We start from the raw sequence: 18654 nt of genomic DNA, 5'->3' as shown, positions 1-18654 counted from the left end.
CGGAACTACTCAAAATTTCCGCTACCAGTTCTCCAGAACTGGTCAGAACCTGCTGAATACCACCCAGTGATGGGATTCAAATAATTTAACAACCGGTTCTCTGCCCTAATGATTTCTTCCAACAACCAGTTTGCCAAACTGCTCAGAAAGTTAACAACTGGTTCTCCCGAAGTGGTGCGAACTGGCTAAATCCCACCACTGATGCCACCTCTGGTTTAGCACCACATCCAACATATTCATACATGACTGACTGAATACGCTTGTTGAATGCATTTTGGGTTTGAATAGCTCATACTAGGATGAGTTTAAGCATAGGCAGTTGAATTCATTTGCATCTAGAAATCTGAATGTACCAACTTACAAGGAAGTTACTACAGCTAGTCCTCAACTTATGACCACAATTGAGCCCAAAATTTATACTATTTGTTAAGTGAGTTTTGCCCTATTTTATGACCTTTTTTGCCACAATTCTTAAGTGAATCATTGCAGTTGTTAAGTTAGGTGTAACTGGTACACAGTTAGGTGTATCTGGCTTCACGGTTGACTTATCAGAAGGTCGCAAAAGGTGATCATATGACCCTGAGACACTGCCATAAACATGAACCAGTTGCCAAGCATCTGAATTTTGATCACGTGACAATGGGGATGCTGCAAAGATCTAAGTGTGAAAATTGGTAATGTCACTTTTTCAATGCCATTGTAACTTTGAAAGGTAACTGAACAAACTTGTAAGTTGAGGACTATTATAAATTCCTAGAGAGATTGGTGCTTTCCTATATGACAAGAATTACTGGTCCTGAAACTTTTTATATATCAGCAGGACTGCACTTAAAAGGGAAAAGGCACCACAATATTCAGGGTTGATGAACCCAAGATCAGCAAGAGAAAGTAACAATTTTTAACAAGATAAATTGAGTTCGAAGAGGTACGTTATAATTTAATGAATTGAATGAAATTAAGGTCAACTAAGGATTTAAAATGAATTATTTAAAAAAAATGCAAAACCATGTTAATTCATAGAATAAAAACAAATATCAAAACATTAACAGGAAAACAAATGCCAAATACTATGGATTTGTTCTTCAGAGAAGATTATCTCTTAAACAAAAATAGCAGAGTGAAAATCTGTGAGTATTTTGGTCATGGTAGTAATTTCAGAAAGCCATGATGTAATTTTGGAAATGTAGAAAATATAATTTCAGTTTTAGAATAGAAAAATGCCTTCATGGCTCATGAAACTGGATGTAGAGGATGAAAACACAGTCCGTGTGTAGGATGGGAATATTTTAGAAGATTAAAATAGGTGCTATGCTTCAGGCAGTTCAAGAGACAGGACAAATGAGATTTGAAAATGTTTCTTTAGATATTGTTTTAAAAAGAGTACTTTTATTGGGCAGCTTCAAAATGCTATTAATTAAATTAAATTAGGCCTAATGCATGAAAATGCATTTTCTGTTTTCCTTTGTCAGACATTCTGTTTTCAAAATTGGTGGAGAAGAGAGGAACATGAGATCTTTCATCAAACAGATGGGAAAGATCTGAAATGAAAGCAAAACCGCCTTTGCCAGAATTGAATTATGCTTTTCCATAAGCTGGGAACTGGAATACGCTGGGATCCCAGTCCTATAGTGGACCCCATTCGGGGAAACAATGTTTTACTTTATCTGTTCAAGGATCAATCTCTGCTGGACAACTGAGGAGGCTGTTTTCAGGGAGAAAGTGGTTAGAAGAAGGCAAGGCTTTGTGTAATGGCCGTCTTGAGCCCTTTACAAGGTTCCTAGTGCTGTGCAGGTTTTGCCCAATTGCAAAAGGCATAAAAGTGAAAAAAGGATGTGAGATGTCCCTGTCTCATCATATGTGTTCCCATGTGCTTCCCTCACGTATTTGGAACAAACCAGTTTTCATATGCCTCTAGGTGACTCTACAACAGGGAACCTGATTGTGCAGCCTTCAAAATGGGCATGTGGGGGACGGACGGACACAAATTGAATTTCCAGCCCAGTAGTAGTTTTGAACATTTTCAGGACAGTTTCTTTCATGCATCTGCTAAAACCATGCTCAGCCTTCTTCAGTGGCGTTGTAAGGAATAATCTATTTCCCAAGTGGCCTTGTGCTTCTGCATTTATTATTATTTGCATTTATATCCCACCCTTCTCCGAAGACTCAGGGCGGCTTACACTATGTTAAGCAATAGTCTTCACCCATTTGTATATTATATACAAAGTCAACTTATTGCCCCCAACAATCTGGGTCCTCATTTTACCTACCTTATGGAAGGCTGAGTCAACCTTGGGCCTGGTGGGACTTGAACCTGCAGTAATTGCAAGCAGCTGTGTTAATAACAGACTGTCTTAGCAGTCTGAGCCACGAGAGGCCCATTAAGGCCTGCCTGTAGAGGATCCTCACAGCCACATCATTTGGTAGTCGAGGTGGGGAATCAATCTTGCTTACTGACGGAAGATTTGTCAGACCACACACTATGTGAAGGTTTTCACTGGAATAGGAAGACTTGTGGAAATACTAGGGTTGTTTTTTTTTATCCTAATGGGAAACCGTAGCTGTTCTTTTCTACATGGCCTGATCTTACTAGAACAATCCTTTTTCCCCCCCACCCAAGTTCAGGGAATTGTTGTATGTATCATCCAAACAGAACTGCCTTTGGGGAAGATACAGCCATGCAAACATTTCCAAATGGAACCACAAGCTAGAGTCAGCCCTGAGTTGGCCAATCAGAGCATGAATCACCTGTGGTATCACAGAGTATCTAGAAAAGTGTATAGCATCCAGACTCACCTGCCGACTTCACTTCTTTATATCGAACCAACTTCCTGTTGGCTAGGAAGTTGATTAGGTATACATCTCAGAAGGAAACGGCATAAGAGAACAAAAGTTTTGCCTAAAAGGTATGTTTCTTTGTTTAAAAAATTTAGAAATAATTTGGAATGGAAATGCACGTACTATGCAGCAGAGATGCCAAGTAACTTGGGATTTTAATCAATGTTTCCAGCTCTCAAAATATATAATTGTATGCAAAGGTTTATCCCTACCTCTCCCCAAGGTACTCAGTGGCTCAGTGGCTAAGATGCTGAGCTTGTCAATTGAAAGGTTGGCAGTTCAGCGGTTAGAATCCCTAGTGCTGCGTAATGAGGTGAGTTCCTATTACTTGTCCCAGCTGCTGCCAACCTAGCAGTTTGAAAGCAAGTAAAAAATGCAAGTAGAAAAATAGGGACCACCTTTGGTGTTGGTCCCAAGGTAACAGTGTTCTGTGGGCTTTTGGCGTTTAGTCATGCCGGCCACATGACCACGGAGACATCTTTGGACAGCACTGGCTCTTCAGCTTTGAAACGGAGATGAGCACTACCTAGAGTCAGGAACGACTAGCACATATGTGCAAGTGGAACCTTTACCTTTTACCTCTCCCCAGTCAAATTATGTTTTTCAGTGATTCCGTAACTGAACAGAACAAACCCTCTCCATAACTCAGCATTAATCCTCTTGCTTTTCATCAGATTTGAATGGGTACCTATGTGCAGTTGGCTTGCAAATTCAAAATAAAACATAAAACAATGAATATGAAGAAAATTCAGCTGTATGGAAGAACGGGTAGAAATCCACAAACAGAACTGGTTTTTAAGTAGGACTACAGGAAATGTTTGATACCCTTACTTTTACCAGAGGAGGCATTACAAGATACTGAGTAAAAGGGTGTCCTAGCATCCGCACTTGCCATATTTATTGATGTCATATTTTAACAAAAATAGTAAGTATGCAGTGAAACTTGCAGGAAGTTGTTGCATTTAATTTTCATCATCAGGGTGTGTCAGTTTCTGTTGACTAGGCATTGTTGATTTTGCTCCAATAACCTTTCCTATATACACGTCATCAGTCAAAAAAACCTGTATATTCTGTGTCATAGAGACAGCGCAATATGGCATACTTCGTGGCAGTTTTGTCAACTGTACCATTTTTATTTTCTCTGTTTTAAACGTTAAAACATTTTATTTATTTATTTATTTATTATTTAAATTTTTATACCGCCCTTCTCCCGAAGGACTCAGGGCGGTTTACAGGCAGATAAAATAAACAGTACTATTACAAAATAAATACTATTAAAATACCACTAAAAAACTTATTCAATTTGGCATAATTAAAATTTAGCAAATAATAAAACCCATTAAAACCCATTAAAACCCATTAAAACCCATTAAAACCCCTTAAAACCCACGAATTTAAAACTAATCCAGTCCTCGCAGATGAATAAATGTGTTTTAAGCTCATGACGGAAGGTTCGGAGGTCCGGAAGTTGACGAAGTCCTGGGGAGTTCGTTCCAGAGGTGGGAGCCCCACAGAAGGCCCTTCCTGGGTGTCGCCAAACGACACTGTCTCGCTGACGGCACCCTGAGGAGTCCCTCTCTGTGAGAGCGCACGGGTCGGTGAGAGGTATCCGGTAGCAGTAGGCGGTCCCGTAAGTAACCCGGCCCTATGCCATGGAGCGCTTTGAAGATGTTCACCAAAACCTTGAAGCGCACCCGGAAGGCCACAGGTAGCCAGTGCAGCCTGCGCAGGATAGGTGTCACTCGGGAGCCACGAGGGGCTCCCTCTATCACCCGCGCAGCCGCATTCTGGACTAACTGAAGCCTCCGGATGCCCTTCAAGGGGAGCCCCATGTAGAGGGCATTGCAGTAATCCAGGCGAGACGTCACGAGGGCGTGAGTGACCGTGCACAGGGCATCCCGGTCTAGAAAGGGGCGCAACTGGCGCACCAGGCGAACCTGGTAAAAAGCTCTCCTGGAGACGGCCGTCAAGTGATCTTCAAAAGACAGCCGTTCATCCAGGAGGACGCCCAGGTTGCGCACCTGTTCCATCGGGGCCAATGACTCGCCCCCGACAGTCAGCCGAGGACTCAGCTGACTGTACCGAGATGCCGGCATCCACAGCCACTCTGTCTTGGAGGGATTGCCCAGGTCTGGTTTTTTTTTTTTGGGGGGGGGGGAGAAATGGGCTGCTCAAAGAGATATACTGACACTGGATTAAGCTGCACTGATTGGTCAAAGGGTCTTGCCAAAACATGAAAGAATTATATTAATAGCAGTTGTAAATATTGTCTAAGTTGTGTAACCGTCCCCAAAAATGGTGCTTTTATATCATTTTATTTTATTTACTATTAACTGTGGCTTTCATAGTTGAAAGAAAATAGAATAGCTACCTCTAAGTAGTCTTCAATTTATGATCACAATTGAGCTCAAAATTTATGTTGCTAAATGAGAGTTGTTTAAGTGAGTTTTGTCCCATTTTACAACATTTCTTGCCACATTTGTTAAGTGAATCACTGCAGTTGTTAAGTTAGTAACAGGGTTGTTAAGTGAATCTGGCTTCCCATTGATTTTGATTGTTAGAAGATCATAAAAATTGATCACGTGACCCCAGGACACTGCAACCGTCATAAATAAATAAATAAATAAATAAATAAATAAATAAATAAATAAATGTCAGTTGCCAAGTGTCCAAATTTTGATCATCATGTGACCATGGGGATACTGCAACTTCAATACTGTTGTACTGTTGTAACTTCAAATGGTCACTAAACTAAGTGTTATAAGTCGAGGACTACATATAGTGCTTTCTGACCAAAGTTATCTCAGGGAAAAAAAAGAAAAAGCAACACTAGGAAGCTTATAAACAGATGGCAATAATATGTGAGCCCCACACCAAAGATCAGAGAATGAGCTATGGTGATTCTACAATACATTTTTCCCCAAAGCAACTTTTCTCATATAACTTAAAGCAAGGACTATCAAAGTTTTCAGACTGCAAAATCTGTTGTAGTTAAAAAAAATATATAGAATCTCTGATAGAGAGAGAAAGCTCCATTTTAGGAAATTGTCTGACCTTGAATGAACATTTTTAATTGTATCTCACAGAAGCCTGTCACAGTTCCAAGGTTCACCCTATGGAAAACCCTGCCCCAAAGCATCAGAAATTTGCAGTAAATATAGTCATCTCACATACTTTGCTCTCTCATATTCCATATAGTATACTCCAATTTCTCTCTGTCCTTCAGCCCCAGACATCTTTCTTGGTGGACTAAAAAACAGTACCATCATGGAATCATGAAGGCTGCAGGAACCTGATACTTCATTTGGGCTGCATAATAATGGCAGATATGAGAAGAACATGGCCTGAGCAGTCTAAGACTCTTAAGTGTTCAGCCTTTAGAGATACTTGACAGATTTGGTTCAAAGGAAGGAAACACCAAGACATTGGCTTGTTTTCCTTCAACCTGTTTTCCAGGAACAACCATATACAGTATGTCTTCGGAATGAAATCAGCATTAGATTTGTGTTTGTAAACTAAGTTTGGATGGTAATTTTGGTGGTTAAATCCAAGCAAAGGAACAAGAAATGTAGGCAAATCTGCTTGATTTAAACATTTCACTTTTATAATTGCCTTTTGATACTGTTCCATTTTCTCCACATTAACACTTCGTGCATGCTGTAAGAACGTAAGAAGCTACGTCAAAAAGGTGACCAGAATCTTAATCAAAAGGCTGAGAAATGATGAATATGGTGGTAGATGGGGTAGGGGCAGGGGCAGTCAAGACTTCTAATAACACCATGAAGGAGACAAGATTATTGTGTTAAATAAGCCTTACTAGAAAGTAATCCATATCAGGGGTCTCCAACCTTGACAACTTTAAGACTTGTGGACTTCAACTCCCAGAATTCCTCAGCCAGCTTTGCTTGTTTAAGTCCACAAGTCTGAAAGTTACCAAGGTTGGAGACCCCTGATCCATATCATCTTTAATTCACAACCCTTTTACTCTTGTCTCTTTCAAAAGCTAAAAAAAACCAGTTGACGGGGAAAAAAGGATGAGCTGCAGAATAAGACTATTGCCTGACATAGTGTAAGCCGCCCTGAGTCTTCGGAGAAGGGCGGGATATAAATGCAAATAAAATAAATAAATAAATAAATAAATAGATGGAAAAGGTTAGTTCTCCATCTGAAAGAAGCTAAAGTGAATGTCAATTCATAAAACAAGACTTGAATATTCTTAGCAATGGCAAGGGAACAGGAGTTGTCTCTTAACATCACACAAGCCCAAACATCATTGACTTAATTTCTTCGGGAACTTTTTAGTTTGATAATGGAAACCTCTTCCCCCATTCTCACTCCAGCTCAATTCTTTTGAGTTTAAGATTTACATATTTAATAAATAAAGTTGTGAGAAGTTGAAAATGGTAGTAAAATTTGATGGTAGGATTGTTTGATTACAAATCTTACTCGTAAAGTTAGGGGACAGAGATACCAGATTTATAGGTTTAAGTGTTGATTTTACTGTGACCATGAATACAATATCCTATTGCATATTGACATCTCTGCTTTCATTTAATTTTAACTTGTTTCTAGTTTTTGCTTGTTTTTATTGTGGTTGGATCATACTTTGGGGATGGTATTATTTTTTTTTAATTTAAAATAGTAAATAGATTTTTTTCAATTGAAAGTATATTGGGTGGAGCAGCCATCACATAAAAATTTATGTGCATTACTGTTTAGGAAATTATGATTATTAAGATAGTACCAATGCATTTAGGCAGCCTTTGAAGCATCCTAAAAACCATTTAAAATTATTTTAAAGTAATGTTTGATTAATTTAAAATAGCTGACTCATTCTTGTCCAGCTGCTTGTTTTCTCTGCCCAAGCAGCTCCCGGTCCACCTAATAATTAAACCTGGGTGCTAAACATTACCTGCTATACCACTGTGACTAAGGACCATGTAACTTGGAAGTAAATACCCAAACTTGAATTGTTGAGTTTCATTCAAGAGTATTATTAGACACAAAGAGTTTGTCATTTCAGGACATTGTTGCAGAATTGACAGAGACCTCACCCCAACCCATTTCCAAAGGAGCCAAAAATCTTGAGGTAGGCAGCTGATGAAACCAATCTGTGCCAGGTCTGGTGGGGAGACTTAACAGAGAAGACATCATGGTATCAATAGCAGTTATTAAATAAATTATTAAAACTTATTCTGTTCCAGTGGTACCACATTAAATCTGCAGTACCATTAATAAGAAAAGGCTGCATGGTATTTAGATACTGTACACATTTATCTCGGAGGAAAAAACTATCTCAAATATATACTGATTAATCTTGGATTTTCAATCAAGAGTTATTGCATAACCCCATGAATGTATCCAACCTGTGTTTTCTCTGCCCATTTGCTAGGGTGAAGAAATTACACATGGGGCTGACTTAGATGAGCAGACTTTCCTGTGCCCTCTGAAAAGAAAAGAAAAAAACAGAAACAAAGACCACACTGTATGTCCAAAAGAGAAGACAAAAGAAAAAAAAAGTTGCCGTTTATGTTAAACCTTTACAAAATAATACAATAAATGATTCAATAAATAGAAAAAAATTACAAAATTACAGGATTTTTTTTTAATACAGAAAAACAAAGAAATAACCTCCCCCCACCCCCCTTTTTCAACTAACTGACTAGCTGGCTCCAAAGTGGAGCTGTGCAACACACCAACATCTCCACCAACACTAAGGACTGAGAGGTGCTGAGCACAGGACACAGCCCCACGCGCAAAGAAAGGATAGCCGCCTGGACCCCTTGCCTCTTCATATAAGATAGATATATATATATATAGTTATATATATATTAACTTTTTAAACATAATCTTGTCTTCACAATAATCTAATTAGTAGCATGAGTTTGTTGTGGTTTGTTCCTGAGTAGGTTTTATCCAGCAGAAAACAAGTGGGATTTTGGAGCAGGATGTTCGTGGAAGAATGGAGCACCCTGTTAGTGGCCACTTAGAACCCCCACCACCACCATCACTACCGCTCCGTGGGGAACATCAGTCATTTGTGAAGAGGCGGGCCAACTGCATTGGCAGCCCAACCAGCTGCCTAAAGCAGCAACGTTTCAAGGCTGCCAATACGCAGGTAACAATCCAAAAGATGCAACCACAAGATCCTCAGCACTTCCAAGGGATACGGAAGATGCACTTCTTGGATTGCCTGGTAGAGTTACTCAGAGTGGCAAAATGCCTCGCGTCCCACTGTCTTGGCCCAAAAGAAGGGAGAGGTTTTGAGGTATGAACTGCCTATCTACCAGCAACTCCAGAGGAATAGGTTGCTGGAGAAGACAGAATAGGAATCCTTCAGTTGTAGGAGTCTGAGGGGCATTAACTGGAAACAAAGCTAAAGAGGGACAGCTACAGAATAGGACACTAGCCCCTTTGAATGTCCTGGGTCCCCCTCCCTCCAGTGCAAGCCAGGGTCTGGAGCCAGTCTGTGACCCCTGAGCACAGTTGAGAGAAAGCTGAAATACTGACAGATTTGTGAGGATGCAAGAGTGTTCAGGAGACATGTCTGACACAATTTGGGAGAGCGGAATGGTCTCTGTCTGTACAGTCAGAACAGAAAAGTGAGTGACTGAGTCACTCCTCTGAAGTGATAGATTGTGGTTACCATTATGTGGATTAACGTGATGGTTTGGAGGAAGGGGAGGAATGTAATGTGCAACCGAGTTTCTGCTGAAGACTGGTGCTCTTCTGGTCTTGTCCAAAGCTACCATGAAAATTCTATGGAAATTCCATGGCTGAGCACATCTAGTCTATCTACCTCCTTTGTAGAATCCAACCAGGTAAACCTTAGAATGTATCCCAGTTTTGCAAGCAGTCTAATATTAACTGCTGTGGATTCTCCCAGCAGGAAATAATATCAGAGGGATTTTGTACCAGCTGCTTAAATGCTAGGGGTGCAAAAAGGCATTGGGGGCCTTAGGTAACATCCCAATTCTATCAAGGTATTCTAGGCTCCCAGCTTCTAAACAAGCAGAGGTTGTTCCTTCAGGTGCACAGAGGTGTGGGACCAGAGAGAGAGAAGAGAGAAAGCTTTTGGAATTTTAACTAGAAAACAGGAGGTACGATCCTATCTATCTCCCTCTAACTTGCACACCTAAGTCAAACCTCCACCATTACTGCATTTGAAATATAAGATCAGAACAGCAGCTGTGAAATTTCACGGGTCTTTCATGCCCACCATCTTCAAGACCATACTAAGTCCAGAGCCTTCAACAACCAAGGCGGGGAATTACTCCTACCTTCCTACAAGTTAATACTGAAATCGGCAATCTTATAACAAGTTCAGGCTCAGATCCTTCCTGCACTACTGACAGGGCCAGTGAAAGAACTAGAGAGACCTTTTCACAAGAGTCTGTGCCCAGCACCAGAGACGCAGACCCCACCCCCCACTCACTTATGGGGCTCCAGCCTGAAGCCCAGCCCCATCTGCTCAGGTCTCCTTCTGGGGATGGGAGGAGAGTGCTCACAGACAAAGAGTTCCTGAATGTAGGCAGCAAACTCAGGCTCTGCCTGGCCACAGGTTCAGAACACTTGTGCCCCAAGGAAAACTGATCTTTCTGCCCCACCCTCCAAGCCAAAGTGCTTCTGATCAAGGGGGAGAAATGTCCCTCTGATTGCTCCCCCTTAGCCAAAGCATGTTTTCTCAAAGCACCCCCTAGCCAAACCGTTCCCGTACAAGCAACATAAGTTTCTTCTTGCCCTTGTAAGTTTGTTTGAGGTTGTCAAGGAACTGGCTAAAGCGTAGGTGCCCTTCGTGTGCCATCAGGAAAGTTTCACGGGCTTTCCCCAAGAACTCAATGAATTCACCATAGTGTCGTGGACTGATGTGGGTGAGGCGTGAATGGGTGGTGCTGATGTAAGCAGCCATAGCGGCCTCCAGCAGCTGGCAGAGTGGGGCCTTGTCCATAGCAAAGACCTTCCCACCAGTACCCGTGCTTCCTGCTCCACGGCGCCCTCCACCCATTGTAGCAAGACCTGGGGGAGGAAGGCTCCAACGGTGCAAGATGTCAGAGAGCATGGGGGCACACTGCACACTCTTGATGACAAGTGGGACGATGGCGGCCAACTCGTTCTTCCCCAGGGACTGGCTAAGGGAGCAGGCCCACAGGACATCGTTGAGCGCTGGGTGGGTGTCCTGGTTGAAAGCAATGTTGAGGTGGGAGAAGGCCAGGGTAGCCAGCTTGTAGGCACGAACAGGCAGCCCACGGTGCTCCATATACCGGGCTATGGTGAACAGATGGGAGTGGCCCATGCCAGCTGAGGCTGCAGAATCTAGCACAATCTGGTAGGCTGCCTCGAAGGCTGCGTGGTTCTTCTCACATAGTGTCAGGGCTGGCAAGGCACAGTTTTGCGGGTCCTTCATGGCACATTGCAGCGCCAGTGTCCGGGCACAACTGCACAGCTCATCCCGTTGCCCTGTACTCAGGCTCAGCCTCAGCAGTGTGGCATGTGTGGTTCCGGTCACCGCCACAATAGTTGTAGCCTCGATAGGTGTGAAGAGCGTGTACCAATTCTGCATAATATTCATCAGGGCCTGGACTCCTAAGAGCAGGGAAAGTGGGGGAGAAAACTGGAGTTAGCCACAAAATCACCAAGTACTCCACACATTCCAAAGGGAAAACTCAAAACCAGTGTGGAACTCATGTAGAGGCAAGCAGGAAAAAAGCCAGACCCATCCTAAATTTTGGGAAACCTTGGAACAATCTAGAAGGAGCATACACCCAATAGTCTCCTTTACTCACCTATCTCAGTGGCACAGCTGACCAACCAGCGAACCATTTCCCTACGTCGCCAGGTCATGGTGTTGAGTGTCATGCGCATCACCTAGGGGAGAAGCAGTGGAAAATGGGTGAAGTGATAAAAAACAAAATATAGTGGGGACTACATACCATGCAGTCCCTTCTGCACTGAGTCCAAACAGTTTGCTGCTTGTGCAACCCAGCATCTCTGTCCGTGGGTGGCCCTCAGGTAAAACAACTTCCTCAGAATTTCTCAACCTTGGCAGTTAGCAAATATGTGGACTTCATTCCCAGAATTCCCCAGCCAGCTTGCTGGGGGAGTTGGGGGGGGGGGAGCTGATGTTGGGAGCTGAACTCTTAACATCTTCAAACTGCCAAGATCAAAAAACTGCTCTAAGGTATAATTTGGAAGTAGAAGTGAATGAATAAATTGCTATGTCATGCAATGCCTGGTAAGAAATGGTGTGTCTGCTCCCAAGAGGAAGACATGCTAAAACACTGGGCTTCATATGAGTGCCAAGCAAGTACATCAACACAGAAGAACTGGAAATTCCCAGGAAAAACATAGCAAAAAGCAAACTACCAGGAATTCCTTTCAATAACCATTACTAATCATAAGGCAGGAGCCAGGAGCCATTAAGAACAAAGACTTTAAGAGGCACAGAGATAACTCACCTCAAAATCCTCTTCCCATTTATTTCAAATAGACGTGAACAGGAAAATTAACTAGAAGATTGTACCCTAGTTTATTGTATGTGTTTGGGAGGGTGATATATTGCTATATCAAATGGACTCTATTACCAAACTACATCAGATCAAAATTGGTTCTAACATTTACAGATTAATTTTTTTGTTACAGATCCTCTATTGCAGCTTTCCCCAAATGTGTCCTCCAGATGTTTTGGTCTATCATCTTCCCCAGACAACACCAAAGTAGCCCTAGGGAACCCTTCTCAAAGAATCAGAGGCATAATTTGCGCAGATGTACCCTCACCTGCAAGCCAAGCTCCAGAGAGATATTAAGCAAGGTGGTATCTGGAGGAGTGTTGGCTGGCGTGGCAGTCTTGCAGGCATCCTGGGCCAGTTTAAACAGCAAGGCCGGTGAATGAATATTCTGCTGAATGGAGCCCAGGACCATGCGCAGCCAGTTGGGGTCACCTGCAGGGAGTCATAATAAAAAGTCCACAGTATGAGAGACGCCTGTCTTGGAGCTGAAGACAGGCCCCAGTCTTCCAACTCACTATTCTGAGGAACAAGCCCTTTCTACTTGCAGAAGGGAAGAAGTTGAGAGCCCTAGACCACTGACTTCTGCTCCCCTCCAGGACTGGATCTACCTTTAGCAGCTGTAAGCATAGCTGAGGCTAGCTCGCACTGCCGAGTCTCTAGGTGACCCAGGGTAAACCAGCGGGGGAAGCGATTGGCCATCATGGAGTCCAGGGGATTCTGGTGCAGGATGTCATTGGCTGGTAACACTGTCTCCAATACAGGAAGCCTGTGGAGAACAGGACGGAGACAAGTTATGCTGTCACTGTTCCAGAAATCAACCAACAGATGGAATTAGCAGGCCTCAGAAAGGGAAGATAATATCCAAGCAAATCCATGGACAGAACGGTTAATGAGAAGGGAATGGGAATCAGACCCAGGATATAGCCCCACAGAAGAAATTCTTTGCCAGACAAGCTGATCTGCAACATTAAGCAGAATCTGGAAATAGCAGTCTGGGGGAGGAAGGCATTTAGTGGGGGAAGGCATAGCAAAGTGGTAAATACGCAGGAAGAAAAGCAGAGAAAAGGAAAGCATGGCAGGAGGAGAGGAGGGGATATGAGTACCTCATGGCTCTCAATGCCAAACGATAAGCCAACTCAGGATCATAGGGCAGCATGGCAGTGAAGAGGTAACGGGCAAAAGTATGCATGGGAACACTCTCTCGGAACACCACCTCGCCAAATCCACTGAAAGGCCCTCCTAGGAGAAACAGATATGTAGATGATGAACATCGACAGTACTACAACCCAACTCAAAGCATTCAATTAGATGCCTGTGCCATAGAAGGACAGGAATCTGGCAAGGTGAGGAGTAGTCCCTAAGCAGATGATGAACCTGTTGACATTGGTTGTGACCTACCAATATTCCCCATCCTTCTGTGAATACACACCCACCCCAACAGAAAAAGCATCCCACAAGCCTATTCATGCAGAAGGTTCTTAGAAGAAGTCAACACTTCCTCAAATACCAAACTCTTCTTTCTGCCAGCTTTTCAAAATCTGGCCCTGGCCCACTGACATCACTTATATCTCCCTGCAGTGACCAGGTGCAGGTTCAGGCCCTGCAGACAGAAGGTTAATACAAGCACAGCTTGCCATTTTAACACTAAGCCAAGGCGAGATGGCTTAGACTGAGCTCTTATTGCATACGGGGAGCAGGAAGATGCTGTCTCTAGTGAGCCAAATGCAATTTGTGTGTCCATTTCAGAACATTCTCAAGTTGTCTGCAAAAAGATCACACCTCTGGAAACCTATTTACTTAGTCATTTTATCCAGTTCCTTTGAAAAAGAAAGAACTCTTCTTTTTCCCACAGTGCCTCCTTTCCTGTCTTTAGAGACAAGGCATTTCATCTCCAGAATACATGAGCAACAGGGCCTCGGCCTACTTCACTAACCATCCAACAACAAGGCCGCTTGCTTGCGAAGCACAGGAACCAGCCGCTCGTCCAGCTCCATCTCGTCTAGAAGTCCAATTAATTGCTCCTCACTGCGCACCACCTTATCCTGTGCATAAAGGCCCTCTGGCATGGACCGCTGCTGCCCCAACCCCAGCAGGGCCACCTCCAGGGCCAGCATATAATATGACTCGCCAGGACTTGAGGGCACTGGGATGTGCTGATAAAGGGCCTTCTTGGGTTCTGCAGGAGAATCTGGAGGGGGGAAACAGAGGACAGTTGAATGGAGAACAGGAAACCAATAGCAATAGATCCACATTTTCCCTTACGTGTGGACATCCTCTTCCCTGAAACCAGAACTTATTCAAGTAAGAAGTTCCTGCAGAGATGCACCTCAATATGCGCAATGACACTTTTCCATACAACAATCACCTTTCCTCACTCCAGCAAGCTCTGAACCATTTCCCACAAGTGAAAGCAGTCCTTAATAAGGAAACCATTGTGGTCTCTGCAAATTTGAGTGACATATATAGGCTAGGACTGCGATATAAACAGAGCACAGCTCTAGGGAACGATTGGCTATTTCAACCCCACACTTGGGTCTTTTTGTTCACCCCACAATACCTGGAAACAGGACGAGCCCCTCATCATCCATTCGACAGGCCTCCAGAAAGGTACGACAGAGACAACCAATGGGGTCCAGAGGGTGCCCAACCCATCCTTCCAAGTTGGTAATGCTAGTTGTGCCTTTGTGCAAGAGCTCTGAGGAGAAAAAAAGGGGGGGAAATGATTCTTCAGAAGTCAATCCACATGTTGTGACTTCACCAGCTCCAGTTCTGGCATCTGAAAACAATGCTCTACACTGGGAAGCCAATGGGGGGGGGGGCGAAACCCACATGAATGCATCCATTATTACTAGAGGAATAAGGTATGAAACTAAAGTAGAAAAATCCATCACTCTGAATTACAAGGAGCCACTCTTTCTTCCCAGTATTTAAAGACCACTCCTTTACATAAATAAGTCATGCCTATACATCCCCTATGCTCTCCTTTGAAGCCCGGCCTTGGAATGAGGTACCCACATGTGCCCAGGCTCTGGGGTTCCCTAGGCTCCAAAAACCTTTCCCTGGAGATGCTGTTAAACTGACCTCCCTATCCACCCACCCCTTTCTTTGCCTGCCAGTCTTGCCTTTCTTCTGCTGCTTGTAGCTGTCCAGCTGATGACGTCGCTGCAAGCGCATGGCGTTGACAACGGCCACTGCCAGGCGCAAGGCCTCGCGGGGGTAGCCGTGGGAGCGCAAGGCGTCAACCCGTGCGCAGGCCATGGGGAAGGCATCGCCCAGCCAGAGTGGATGGCCTTGGGGATCAAAGCCCAGCTTGTCACCACCGCTCTTCAAAGAGACACCGTAGCAGTCACTGCTCAAGATCTTCTGCAGGTGGCAATCTCCCCAGCGAAGTTCAGCAGCCTTGATAGCACGGCCAAAGACTGTCTGTCGAGCAGTGGCTGCCAAGGAAGAAACAAGTCACAGCAGAGGTTGGAAAAACGATGGAATCTCAGTTTCTCAAATATCTTCATTCATTGGTCCCAGTGTTAAAATATGTATAATAATATAAAATAAAAAGTAAGCAATTTACCATACACAGAAACAAACAAAAAAAATTAAACAAAAAAGCACACAACGCCCTCCCACAAAAACAAGTAAATAAAAAGTATAATTAATAGATATATATTACATTTTAATAAATGCATGAACATAATAAATAAAAATAAATGTTGTTAATTAAATTTATGTGCTGCACTGTCAAGCAAGTCTTATTAAATAAAAAATAAATAAGAAAGATTCTTATTAAAATGTATATCCCACCCGACTCTCATTAACTCTGGTCAGTTGAATAATTACAACTATATCCCAAGTTCATCTGATTTTGTAAATCTTTGAAAAGAAAAACTAAAACGTAGCTTTCAATATTAAAAAAATATGGAATCTTGCCTCAGAAAAACATTAGGTTTTTTTATTCCTCCTTCTTCAAGTTTATTGGTTAGATCAGAAGTCTCCAACCTTGGCAACTTTAAGACTCGTGGACTTCAACTCCAAGAATTCCTCAGCCAGCTTTGCTAGCTGAGGAACTCTGGGAGTTAAAGTTTACAAGTCTTAAAGTTGCCAAGGTTGGAGACCCCTGAGTTAGATAACAACTGTATAACATTCTACGTACATGAAGAATCTAGGCAACATTCTTATAAGGTAGACCATTGCAAATTTCATCTCCTATTGCAGATGGCATCCCTGACTGAGCTACCTACTGAGTGTGTTGGAGCTGGTGTTGAAGGCTTAGGAACTCTAGTGTGGGTTTCCTACCTGGGCTGCGATTTGGATTAGATGACAAGCTGCTGTTGGTTCCAACACTGTCACAGGAGTAGTTGCCCTCCTCCAATGGACAAATGTCTAGTTTATTCCACTTCTTAAGAAGCTGCAGCCAGACTGCCCGCTCTTCCAGCTTACAATGTGGGCTCAGAACCACACATACCCACAACGCGCCTAAAAAACAAAAAGGAAGGAATGTAAAAGGAGGTGAGCATAGGCACAAAGTCAGATGCAGAGCCAAAATTACAGTCTGAAATCTAATGAAATAACAGTGGTGTGAAAACTAAGCAGACCATTGACAGGCCAATTTCAGGGTGGGGTGGAGAAGAGCCCATACAGGAGCTCCAGCACGGAAGAAAAGTATATATGCAAGAAGTAGCATACTATTTAGTAAACAGGATTCAGAAGGCTGGTCATCAGAACAAAGATGCCAAAAGCTAACAAAAGAGAGAGAATAGTGTGGTATAATAGTTAAACTGTTGGATTAGGGCAGGCGAATCGGGTTCAAGTCCACCCTTGGATCTAATGGCTCAATGGATGGCTCCACTCACTCTCACTCAGCCCAGCATATCTTATAGAATTTTTAATGGGGTAAATAGGAGGAGGGAGGATTATATATGCCACCCTTAATTCCTGGCGTAAAGGCAGATATAAATCTCTCTCTGTGCGTGTCACTCTCCCTCTTGTACACAGACTTTCTTTCTCTAAATAAAGACAAGTTAGAATTCAGCCTCTTGGACAGGGCAAAATGGTGGCTTAGATCTAGCACAGCTATGAAATGACATGCTTTTTCTTCTCCATCCCACATAATGATATAGAAAGATAGGCTTTGGGTTTCATGGCATAAAAACTACTGGAATACGATTTTGTATTTTAAAAATGCTTACATTTTACTATGGATTAGTTTTTAAGACTTGATAAGACAACCATAAATAATCATGTGATGGAAACCATTGCCCTCATGTCACTGCTCCTGAAGGTTTATCCAATTTGACATTTGCCTCCAGTTTTCCTGTCTGGTATGGCTATTTCTCAAGTCATTCAGTCACGCCCTGAAACTTCCCCACAAATCTAAAATTAAGGGGGAAAAGTATTTCCAGTAAATGACTGAAGGAAGAAGCAGGATTTTTTTCAACTGGAAAGCTTAACTGGATTGGAGAATTAATCTGTAACGTTTTTTAAAAAACAAGAAAAGAAAAACACATGGTATCAGGTGAATTAAACATCATCTATTTAGTGGCAAACAGCTTTTCTTGTCTTCAGGCTCTGTATTTTCAAACTTCTCCTGCAAACTTGCATTTTAAAATAAGAATCTCAATTCTGCATCAACTTACTGAATTCACCTAATGTCATGAAAAGCCTTGGCCATCCACTCTTTCGGGCAAGCCCTTCACCTACCAAGTTCATCCCAGAGTTGCCGGCACTTGTCAGTCATGCCTGCTCCCTGCTGCCGCCACAGTGCCAGGCGTGGATCCTGCAGAAACTGCTCTGTCATCAGGATGAGCATCCGTGCCCCATTGGAATCTCGCATTCGTAGCATTTCCCGCACCTGGGGAAAGACAGAATTGACAATAGGAGAAGAGAGGGACACCCCACCTCCAAAAAAACCCTAAACAAACTTTGTGGTCTATCAAAACAACAAACCAATTTCCCCCAATTTGCTGCCTTCCAGATGTGAAGTTCCTAGCATCTCCAGAAAACAAAGTCATGCTGCCAAAGGTGACAGGAATTATAATCTGACAGATCTGGAGGAAGCACATTGAAAAAGGCCACCATAAAGTCATGATGAAACACTGTGGAAATCTCCCCTTCCATCTACAAATGGAGCTTGACTTCCCTTTTCTGGCTGCATGGTAAGTTACTTTGATATTTTAAATCCTTACATATTACCTAATAATATGCATATGGACAATTTTCAGCTCATTTCCTATTGCAGGCTGCCTCTTCATTTCCAAGTCTGCAAGCAACCTCAACCCAGCATTTACAGGCAGTCCAACCATAGCTCAAACTTGGGGCT

The 18654-nt window shown here is 42.9% G+C and overlaps 1 protein-coding gene and 1 long non-coding RNA gene across 2 annotated transcripts in view; one reads left to right on the top strand and one right to left on the bottom strand.

The window, feature by feature from the left end:
* The first annotated feature begins 733 nt into the window (after positions 1-733).
* LOC131190821 (uncharacterized) lies at positions 734-8362 on the top strand. Its single transcript, XR_009153327.1, has 3 exons — positions 734-925; positions 7859-7924; positions 8228-8362. It is a non-coding gene; the product is annotated as an uncharacterized LOC131190821 (long non-coding RNA).
* An 83-nt stretch (positions 8363-8445) lies between these two features.
* The window catches only part of ZSWIM4 (zinc finger SWIM-type containing 4), a 39619-nt gene continuing 29410 nt past the window's right edge, over positions 8446-18654 (bottom strand). The window contains exons 5-14 of the mRNA XM_058168246.1: positions 18036-18186; positions 16632-16811; positions 15464-15778; positions 14899-15036; positions 14275-14529; positions 13445-13580; positions 12950-13107; positions 12610-12773; positions 11619-11700; positions 8446-11418 (exon numbers count right to left, since the gene is read on the bottom strand). Of these exons, the coding sequence (XP_058024229.1) occupies positions 10532-11418; positions 11619-11700; positions 12610-12773; positions 12950-13107; positions 13445-13580; positions 14275-14529; positions 14899-15036; positions 15464-15778; positions 16632-16811; positions 18036-18186 (2466 nt within the window). The 3' untranslated portion in view covers positions 8446-10531. The remainder of the gene's footprint in view (positions 11419-11618; positions 11701-12609; positions 12774-12949; positions 13108-13444; positions 13581-14274; positions 14530-14898; positions 15037-15463; positions 15779-16631; positions 16812-18035; positions 18187-18654) is intronic.

This window comes from Ahaetulla prasina, chromosome 2 (genome assembly GCF_028640845.1).
Source record: "Ahaetulla prasina isolate Xishuangbanna chromosome 2, ASM2864084v1, whole genome shotgun sequence".
NCBI lineage: Eukaryota > Metazoa > Chordata > Lepidosauria > Squamata > Colubridae > Ahaetulla > Ahaetulla prasina.
The sequence above is the reverse complement of the archived record's forward strand: the minus strand, read 5'-3'. Positions and strand labels throughout refer to the sequence as shown.